The 10,437-nt window shown below is 56.5% G+C and overlaps 1 protein-coding gene across 2 annotated transcripts; it reads left to right on the top strand.

The window, feature by feature from the left end:
- The first annotated feature begins 245 nt into the window (after positions 1-245).
- On the top strand, positions 246-9,689 carry TINCR (TINCR ubiquitin domain containing). 2 transcript variants are annotated; one of them, XM_001087873.5, is made up of 3 exons: positions 246-539; positions 5,601-5,730; positions 6,441-9,689. In XM_001087873.5, the coding sequence occupies exons 1-2, from the start codon at positions 280-282 to the stop codon at positions 5,602-5,604; spliced, it is 264 nt and encodes an 87-aa protein (XP_001087873.1). In that variant the 5' UTR covers positions 246-279; the 3' UTR covers positions 5,605-5,730; positions 6,441-9,689. The 2 variants fall into 2 exon arrangements, with proteins under 2 accessions (XP_001087873.1, XP_077835712.1); XM_077979586.1 differs by lacking the exons at positions 5,601-5,730; positions 6,441-9,689 and adding an exon at positions 4,873-5,192.
- Positions 9,690-10,437: the final 748 nt, after the last annotated feature.

Here is a 10,437-nt window from a genome sequence, read left to right as displayed (position 1 = left end):
TGGGATGACCTCGCTGATGGCTCTGTCGTGGGTGGCCACCTCGGATCCCCGGGCGCACTCTGGGGCCAGCAATGGGGAGCGGACCCGCCTGAGGGGACCGTGGCACCCGCCCCGCCCCGCCGGGCCTGCCCACTGCGTGCCGGGCGTGTCCGGGCGGGCGGAGCGCGGGCGCGGCGGGGGCGGGCGGCCAGGCCGGTCGGGCGGGTGCGCGGGGCGCGCGGGGCCCGGGGCCAGAGCTGGAGCTGGAGCCGGAGCCGGAGCCGGAGCCGGACGGGCGCCATGGAGGGGCTGCGGCGGGGGCTGTCGCGCTGGAAGCGCTACCACATCAAGGTGCACCTGGCGGACGAGGCGCTGCTGCTGCCGCTGACCGTGCGGCCGCGGGACACACTCAGCGACCTGCGCGCCCAGCTGGTGGGCCAGGGCGTGAGCTCCTGGAAGCGCGCCTTCTACTACAACGCGCGGCGGCTGGACGACCACCAGACGGTGCGCGACGCACGCCTGCAGGACGGCTCGGTGCTGCTGCTCGTCAGCGACCCCAGGTGGCGGCGGGGCTCGGGGTGGTGGGAGGGCGGCGGCCGGGGACCCCCGAAGAGCGGCGGGGGAGGCAGGCGCCCAGGGCGGCCTCCCGGGCCGGCACTGCTTTCCCACCTCGCGCTGCCCGCCTGGCCTCTCTCCTGACCCGGCCTTGCCGGCGTCGGTCTTTTGCTTCCCGGCTGTCTGTGTCGGTGTCTGTCTCTCTGCCTGTTTCTGTCTCTGCTGTTTTTCTCCCTCTCTCTCTCGTCTCTGTCTCTCATCTCTGTCTCGTTTCTCTTTTGTCTCTCTCTCATCTCTCTCCCTCTTCTTTCTGTCTCTTGTCTCTGACTCTCTTGTGTCTCTGTGCCTGTCCTCTTTGTCTCTTTCATCTCTTTTGTCTCTGTCTCTTTCACCTTTGTCTCTCTCATCTCTTTTGTCGCTCTCCCTCTCATCTCCATCTCTTATCTGTATCTCCCTCTTTTGTTTCTGTCTCTTGTCTCTGTCTCATTTATATCTGTGTCTCTCATCTTTGTCTCCTCATCTCTTTCTCTTTTGTCTCTGTCTCTGTGTCTCTGCTCATTTTGGTCTCTGTTTTTTTCCTCTCTGTGTGTTTCTCTCCATCTCTGCCTCTGTTTCTTTCTTTCCCTGATGATTTGGTTGCCTGTGATCATCTCTGTCTCTGTCTCTCTTCTCTCTGTCTCTCTGTGTCTCCGCCCACTTCTATCTCTGCTGTATTTCTCCTTGTTTCTCCCTCATCTCTGTCTCCCTCCCTCATCTCTGTCTCCCTCTCTTGTCTCCGTCTCTCTGCCCATTTTGGTCTCTGCCTTCTTCCCTCTGCGTGCCTCTCCGTGTCTTTCTCTCTTTCTCTGTCTCTCCATTTCTGTCTCTGCTGTTTTTCTCTCTGTGTGTCTTTTTTGTCTCTGTTTCTCTGCACGTCTCTGTCCATTTCTGTCTCTTTCTTCCCACGGTGTCTGTCTCTCTCTGTGTCTCTGTCTCTGTCATTTTTGTCTCTGCTCTTTTTTTCTCTGTGTGTCTCAACATGTGTGTCTGTCTCCTTCTCTTTGTCTTTCTCTCTGGGTGTCTCTGCGCATTTGTCTCTGCCGTTTTTCTCTCTGTCTCCCTGAGGCTCTGTCTCTCTCTTCCTTCTCTGGTCTCTCCCTACCCCCTTATCTCTCCCATAGCCCCACCCTAATGCCCGCTACCCACACTCACCCTTGGATATCTGGGTCCCCAAAGAGGTCCTCTGGCCGAGATGGCCCTCAAGCGGGGCGTCTTCTGGCCCAAGGAGGGGTCTCCAGAGAAGGGCACTGGGGCCACAGGAACAGCTCACTGCTGGCCTGGGGCAGCTCTGGGAAACGGGTCGGGGTGGCCGTGAGGTGGTGAAGGTGGCCTGGGACCACCACCTTGGAAGTGTTGAACAGGAGAGGGACGGGGGCCATATGAATTACCCTGGATTTTATGGGGGTCATACTCACCCGCCCTCTAGAGGCTTGAGTCACCAAGCCTGTGTTGATGTTTTGAGGGCAGGAGCCTCAGATGCCACCCTGTTGCGGGAGCCTGGGGCTGCAGTGGGGGCGGGAGAGGTCCCCTTCCCAGGCCCTCTTGAGGGAAGATCTTAGTGGGGAAGGGGAGGCTGAGAGGATGATGAGGGATGGCGGTTCAGAGCTTGGGGCTGGGAGAGGGTGTTCTCGGCAGTGTACCTTCTATGAGGTCTGGGGACTGAACGACCCTCAGACGTCTAGACTGTAATCATGCAGTACAGGGTCAGCATTTATTGTGCGCCTACTGTGTGCCAGACTCCATGCTGGGCACTGAAATTCAGCAGTGACCCAGAGAGACCAGATCTTGCCTTCACAGAGCCTGCAGTCCCATGGGACAAGAGCCAAATAATAGCATGGGAGAATGTCAGCTCGCAGTCGGCGCTGTGGGGGATGCGAGGAAGGTGGAGAGGGGTCAGTGACTGGGGGACGCCTCTCTGGAAAGGTGACATTTCAGGATATGATGCGGAGGAGGTGGTTAAACAGAGAGTCAGGAAAGGGTGTTCCAGGCAGTGGGAACAGCCTGTGCAAAGGCCCTGAGGCAGGATGGCACCTGGCATGTTGGAGGAACAGTGAGGAGGCCCGTATGGCTGGAGCAAAGGGGAGAGAGGGAGGAAGGGAGGGCGGAGAGAGGCCGGGGCAGTTCATGCAGGGCCTCGCAGACTGCAGGGAGGACTTGGGCCTTGACCCTGAGGGAGGTGGGAGCCATAGAGGGCTGTGGGCAGAGGAGGCATGGGACCTAACTCAGTGCTCACAGGTAACCCCTGGCTGCAGCAGGGAGGACGGACTGTGGTGGGGGGAGGGCTGGAGACAGGAGACCAGGGTGGAGATCCCAGTGAGCCACGCTGGAGGCAGAGGATGGAAGCCTTCAGAGGAGACAGTTTTGGCCGGGTGCAATGGCTCACACCTGCAATCCCAGTACTTTAGGAGGCTGAGGCGGGTGGATCACCTGAGGTCAAGAGTTCAAGACCAGCCTGGCCAACATGGCGAAACCCTGTCTCTACTAAAAATACAAAAATTAGCCAGGCATGGTGGTACGCGCCTGTAATCCCAGCTACTTGGGAGGCTGAAGCAGGAGAATCGCTTGAACCCGGAGGCGGAGGTTGCAGTGAGCTGAGGTCGCACCACTGCACTCCAGCCTGGGCAACAGAGTGAGACCCTGTCTCAAAACAAAACAAAAAAAGAGACAGTTTCAACCTCCTCTGGGCTCCCACCCCACCCTAATGCCCTGCCCTTTGCCCCATCCCTGACCACACACACAGCTGGGGTTGATGGCGGAGTCCAGCTTTGTCTTCCCCAACAGACGGGGGCCCCTATCTGCCTTTGCTGTTCCCTGGCTGTGTGTCCTGAGGCAGCTAACCCACCCTCTCCGGGCATTGAATGGGCTCTGAGCTCCCCAGATCCCCAGACCACTCCCAGACCTATAGCGGCAGAGCAGGGGCTACTAGTGGGTGGTGCAGCACCAGCTGGGGAGGTCTCAGCTCCCCCATCTGAGAAATGAGAAAAACACTTTGGACCTGTCAGCCCAGACAGTACCCTAGGGTGAGAGAAGCTGTGTGGGCTGCTCGGGACAAACCCAGGGCCTCTCTCACTTCCGGGTAGATAGGGCCCCCTCTTCTCCCTCCCCCAGCCTCTCTTGCCACCTCCTGTTTCTACACTCTGTGAAATGCAGTAGTGACAACATTTTCTGCCTCGAGGCAGCAGCGTTGCAGGGAGACAGGTCGTCATGGGAGCCAGCAGGCACTCAGTCATGGTCACGCTTTGAGAGCCTGTGAGATGCTAGGGGCTTTTCATGTGGCCTTATGGCTGCCCCTGGCGTGGATGCTAGTATTTATTTATTTACTTATTATTATTTTTGAGACAGCGTCTTGCTCTCTCGTCCAGGCCGGAGTGCAGTGGTGCGATCTCGGCTCACTGCAACCTCTGCCTCCCGGGTTCAAGCGATTCTCCTGCCTCAGCCTCCTGAGTATCTAGGATTACAGGCACCTGCCATCATGCCTGGCTAATTTTTGTATTTTTAGTAGAGACTGGGTTTCGCCATGTTGGCCAGGCTGGTCTAAAACTCCTGACCTCAGGTGATCTGCCCACCTCAGCCTCCCAAAGTGCTGGGATTACAGGTGTGAGCCACTGTGCCTGGCCGGGTGCTGTTATCATTGGCGGTTTACAGGTGGAGAAACTGAGGCAGAGCAAGATTAAGCTGGGAAGGGGCAGAGCCAGGGTTTAAACCCAGCTTTAAAGCCACGGCCTTCATCACTAAACCTTCCCCCTGCTCCATTAGTGGGAACAGTTGTTATTATTCTGATTTCATTGGCATCAGCCTGTTCCTCTCTTCCTCCCAAGGCCCTCTATCCATCCTTCAGCTGGTTCCATCAGCTCCGCCTTCAAAGTCTAACCAGAATCCGCCCACTTCTCAACCACTGGCCCAGCCCAGTCACCCCCATCCAGGTCCACAGCCCCTGCCCTTGTCCCCTACAAGTCTGTCCTCCCTGTAGCAGGTGCTAGAGGGCGCCTGTGAGCCCCTGAGTCAGGGCCCGTCCCTCCTCTACCGGCAGCCCTCCATGGCTCCCACCTCCCTCATGGTCAAAGCCTAAGTCCTTCCTGAGGCTTGCAAGACCCTGGATGACCTGCCGTATTCCCTCCCTGCTTTCTCCTCCTCCCTCTCTCCCCCTTGCTCACTCTGCTCCAGCCACATGGGCCTCCTCGCTGCCTCAGAGCCTCTGGACAGGCTGTTCCTTCAGCCTGGAATGCTGTTCCCTCAGGTCCCCAACTCCCTCTCTCCCTGCAGCCCTCCCTGACCATCCTGTTTAAAATTGCATTCCAGCGAGACGCAGTGGCTCACACCCGTAATCCCAGCACTTTGGGAGGCTGAGGCAAGCAGATCACTTGAGTCCAGGAGTTCAAGACCAGCCTGGCCAACCTGGTGAAACCCCGTCTCTACTAAAAATACAAAAATTAGCCAGGCATGGTGGCACATGCCTGTAATCCCAGCTACTGGGGAGGCTGAGGCAGGAGAATCGTTTGAATCCGGGAGGTGGAGGTTGCAGTGAGCCGAGATCGTGCCATTACACTCCAGCCTGGGCAACAGAGTGAAACTCCGTCTCAAAATAAATAAATAAATAATAAAATTGTATTTCACTCCAACCCTGCTTCATATATTTTCCCATCACTTGTCAGCGTCTGACTTCTCCACTCTTTACTTGTTTTTTTCACCTGTAAAAAAACAAGTAGACTGTAAACTCTATGAAGGCACTGCCATCCATCTTGTTCACTGCTGGATTCCCAGTTCAGTGCCTGGCACATAGTAGGTGCTCGATAAATATTAGTGGGATGTATTTGTCTCTGGAGGCAAGGAGTGGGCCGCTCAGAATATTTTTCTGGAGCTCTAGTGGTGCCTGGATGCAGGGGAGGGAATCTCCAGGTTGGAGGTGAGCCCTGGCAGGGGCAGGAAGAAGCGCCAGCCAGACACTGGGCAGAACAGGGAAGCCTCGAATGCCAAGGCAAAGGCTGTGTTTTTCCTGCAATCTGTGTCTTTCTGTCTCCCTATTTCAGGTAGTCTGGGTTGGAGGAGGCAGAGCCATGACCGAGGGGACCCGGGTACTGGCTGAAGGAATAGGCTGGGGTAGAGGGCACTTTTGGAAAACACTTCTCCTGCCTCCCGGGAGCCTAGATCTCACTCCAGGTAAGTCATTGTAGTAGCTGAGACAGAGAAAAGACCTTAGAGATTGTGGAGACCATAGATAGGGAAACTGAGGCCCAGGAAGGAGAAGAGACAGATGTTATTGACCATCACTCACCTCCTATGCTTCTGGTCCCTAGGAGAGGGACATGACCTCGGTGGCTCACTTCTCTTTGGATTAACATGTGGACCAGAGCCGTATGGCCCCTGACTTGCTGGGTGACCTTGGGAAAATTGCTTCTCCTCTCTGGGCTCTGTTACCTGTCTCCTTACAGTGAAGGATTGAGCTTTGGTTTGGTTTTACTGCACTCTTTGCCTGCAATTCCTGCGACTGCCATCAGGTGGCAGAAAACAGCCACGTTCCAAGAGAATCGCTTGAATCCAGGAGTCGGAGGTTGCCGTGAGCTGAAATCAGGCCATTGCTCTCCAGCCTGGTGACAGAGCAGGACTCTGTCTCAAAAAAAAAAAAAAAAAAAAAAAAAAAGAGAGAGAAAAGGAAAGAAAACAGCCAAATTCACCAGTCACCAGGGGCCATCCCTGTCCTCTTAAAGGACACCAGGGACATCCACAGGAGGAGGGGATGACTACAGGTATCACTGTCCATGTCAGGGATGTTAGGTCAAAGGGAAGGACAACTGGCTAGAGAACTGGTGTTTCACCCTTCCCTGGGCCTGTATTGAAACCGGTGTATCCTTCCCCTCCTGTTGTTCCAGGGTCTGGGCTCCCGGGTGGATGGTGAAACCCTGGCCTGACCAGATGATGCACACTGCTTCAGACGCTCCTGCTGGAGCCCCAATCCCTGACATGGACCTAGGACATTTTTGCTCCTGCCCAGCCTATCAGGAGAGAGCCTTGAGCCTTTCAGCTCTGCTGTGCGACTTTGAGGCTGTTGCTCCCCTGTTGGGGCCCCGGGTGCCCTGTCTTCAGTGGGAAGCACTGTGCCACCTTGGAAAGCTCCCACGGGCATCCAGAGAGCATCGCAAGAAGAGAAGCACAGAGGGGACGGGAGAGGCACTCGGAGGCCCTTCCCCTCTTGCCCAGGACATTCTCCCAGCCACACCTTTGCCCAAGCCATGCCCCCTGCCTGGAGCACTTTTCAACCTCTTTTCTGCAGCTCCAATACACGTGGGATTGCAGTCTCCTCCAGGAAGTCTTCTCTGATTCTCTCCTTCCCAGCCAGAGAGCACTTAGCCCTCTTTGGGGCCCCCACAGGCCCTTTGTGCAGTGAACAGCCCTGGCTGGGGGTGCAGCCAGTCCTACCCGAACTCTCCAATGACTGAGCAGGAAGATGGGGACATCCCAGCTCCTGCTCAGGCCTCCAACTGCGCCCCATGTCCACCCCCAGATACCTCTCCAGGAGATACCTGCGCGGTTTCCCCCTTCGCCTTAAATCCAGATGCCTGGTTGTCTGCACAGGGTCTTGGGGCGGCAGGGGAAGGGGGTCTGAAGAACTCTGGCCAAAAGGATGAGGATCTGGAGGTGGGGAACTAAGCCGAGGCATGGGAGGTCATCTCGGGGCATCGCAGGGAGTGCATTGTGGGAATTCCGGATGGAGACCCTCAGGGCAGTGTGCCGGACCTCCGTTGCACCTCTGACCTGGAGCCACGTCACCTCATGTTGTGCAGCCCCGGGGAGGGTCTTTGGGGAGGGGGTGCAGGGGCTGCACGTGTCCTCGAGGGCCGTGTTCACTCTCCAGGCACCACGGGCGGAGACGCCCGAGCCTGGGAAGAAATAATGTTTTAATTAAGAGTCCTGTCGGCCGCAGGACTCAAAGCACGGACAGGTGGATAGTAAATCGCCACCATGGGGACAGCCGTGCCCAGATTGTGTGTTTGCTTAGCTGGGGACAGCGCTTGGCCCCGGGGCTCCTGCTCGCCTCCCCTCAGAGCATCTGCTGAACTTCGGGCATCTACCCTCCAACTCCCGCTTGTCCGAGAGGAGGGGGAGAAGGAGGGGAAGAGAGAGGAGCCCCATTTCCCTCCGGCAGGCAGACGGGCTGGAGCTGCTTTGCAGAATGACTTGGGTCTTGCTGGCCCCTGGGTGTGCCTGGAGGGGGGTCTTCCTAGCCCCCTCCACTTCTCCCTTGGTGCCTAACCCAGGACTCTATCCACAGAGACCTACCGTGTGTCCCCTGGAGCTCCTCCTGGAGCAGAGCCTTCTGCTCTCTTTTCTGCAGAGGGTAAACCGAGGCCCAAGGAGGTTGTTAGGGACACAGCGCAGAGGGAGGCAGCCCAGATCCCTGCTCTTGTGTGGTTTGGGACTCTGCTAACAGCTGGGCCACATGCGTATATCTCGAGCCTGGATCCCTTCTGTCACTCATTTCCCTGTGCATATTCAGGGACCTGCCTCCATCAGGTTTTGGCAAGAAAATGGGGCATTTAATAATCTCCCCAGTTCCATTCCTTGGTCCCTACTCCGTGTCAGGACCTGCGCACGTCTTTTTGGAGCCCTGTCTCGATTGACAGCCGGCCGGAGGCGGTGGCTCACGCCTGTAATCCCAGCACTCTGGGAGGCCGAGGCGGGCGGATCACAAGGTCAGGAGGTCGAGACCATCCTGGCTAACACGGTGAAACCCGGTATCTACTAAAAATACACAAAATTAGCCGGGCGTGGTGGCGGGCGCCTGTAGTCCCAGCTACTCTGGAGGCTGAGGCAGGAGAATGGCGTGAACCCGGGAGGTGGAGGTTGCAGTGAGCCAAGATCATGCCACTGCACTCCAGCCTGGGCGACAGAGAGAGACTCCGTCTCAAAAAAAAAAAAAAGGTTGACAGCCTCGCTGCTCGGAGGCCAGGATGACAGCCCATTTTACAGATGGCTTTCGGCTTGCCCAAGGTCACCACCCTCTGGACTGGTGCCCCAGTAGCCTCTGAACTGAGAGGTCCCCAGCCCATGCCGGGAGCTGATGGAGGAAAAGGGGGGGAAGGGTTTCCCACTTCTTGACTGGGGGTGGAGGTGGGAGAAAGCATTTTCAGGGCGTTTTTGACATTTAACAAATAGTATGCAAATCTCATGCAAATTGCATGCAAATCATCACCCATTTCTTAAGCCTCGACAGCGCTGGCGTGTCTGAAATAATAATGTTGGACCTGTCCCTTGGTGATGACCTGGGTGGGGAGGTGCACAACCTTTTCCTTCCTCCCTCTTCCCGTCGCTTCCCATCCCATCTGTTCTCCTTTCTCCCTTCCTTCGCCCCCTTCCTTCCCTGTCTCTCCCTATCTTCCATTTTTCTCTTCTTCCTTCACACAATTTGTCCAAGGCCTCCCTGGCCTGAGATAAACATAAAGCTGCAAAAATGGCTTCCTGCAGCCCATTTTCCTGGTTGGGAAACTGAGGCATGGGCCTAAGTTCCCACAGCCACACCGAGGAAAGCAGCCCCCACTGAATGTCACCATGCACCAAAGTGCACGGTCCTCCTGACACAAGAAGGGGAGATGACAGTGGCTGGAGTCGTCAGAGCTGCTTTGAGGGAGCTCCAGGCCTGACAGGCTTGCAGGACCAAGGGGAACTATTGTGGAATGTCTTGGCCTTGAATGACAGGCTGCTGATTTTGGATCTGGAGAAAGCTCACACTGACTCTTCTGCTCCCCCAGTCTGTCTTTCTCCTGCTACTCCATCCACATATCCCTGAGTTTGGGCCACCGTCCCTCCATTTGGTTTGCATGTCCCACCTTCTTTGTTTGGCAAGCTCCTATTCATCCTTCAAAGCCCTAGCTTCAATACCTGCTTCTTCATGCAGCCATTTCTCATCCTTCAAGAAGAGCCTACTTCCCTCAAGGCCCCTGCTGCTTCCAGTCTCACCTTCTGACTCACTCGGGATCCACCGAACTGGGAGGTCTGCGTCTCCTCCCAGCAGTCAGAGTCATCACTACCTTTGGGGCCGCAGGATCACCCAGCTTGGAACTAGATACAGAAATGCTGTTTTTGAGAGTGCGCTGAATAAAAGATTAAATGTTTGAAAGCAACATTGAGTGTAAGCTTCCTAACTTGGCCTTGGAGCTCTCTTGGGCTTCATTCTACCCCATCTACGGGTTTAGGCTGCTCTTCTTTTACCCTCCTCTCACTCCACTCCAGGCCTTTGCACGTGCTGTTACTCCAGGTGACACTGTTACTCCAGGTGACCCCAGGCCAGCCCCCTCCCATCTCTGAGCCGTGAAACTCGGAATCCCGCCCGCTCCCTGCCAGGGCCTCTCAGACTCGGCTCCACCCTGAGCAAGTCTAGGCTATGAGGACTTTCGGGTGAGACTTGGCAGCTGCCATCTCGCTAGGGCCTGCGGCGTCCCAGGGAGGAGCCACCTCCCACCTTGGCCGCCCACCTAGTTTGTGCTCCAAGAAGGTCCAAGGGAATTCTCCTAGAGGGCAAGTGAGTCCAGGCGGTTCCCAGAGGAGACATCAGCGGTTTAGCCAGAAACTGCCAGGACCTGGAATTGCCACTTCCGTCCTGCCCTGCCTCTCTCTGTCTGTTCTCTTTCTGTGAGACTCCAGGCTGGACTCTGGCATTTTCTTAACTCTGAGCATTCATTCAATGAGTGATATCAAGACAGATGCTGCTCCAGCTGCCACAGACAGTGGGGCAGGTTGTTCACTGCACAAGAGGATCCAGCTGCAGAGGTGGGAGGGCCCCAGGAAGGGGCCCTTCTTTGTAATTCATCCAACAGCTCCCATACAAGTCAGTGCTGGTTCTGACCTTGTCATCTTTCTTTCTCTCTCTCT

The sequence above is a fragment of the Macaca mulatta genome, chromosome 19 (genome assembly GCF_049350105.2).
Source record: "Macaca mulatta isolate MMU2019108-1 chromosome 19, T2T-MMU8v2.0, whole genome shotgun sequence".
Taxonomy (NCBI): domain Eukaryota; kingdom Metazoa; phylum Chordata; class Mammalia; order Primates; family Cercopithecidae; genus Macaca; species Macaca mulatta.
The sequence above is the reverse complement of the archived record's forward strand: the minus strand, read 5'-3'. Positions and strand labels throughout refer to the sequence as shown.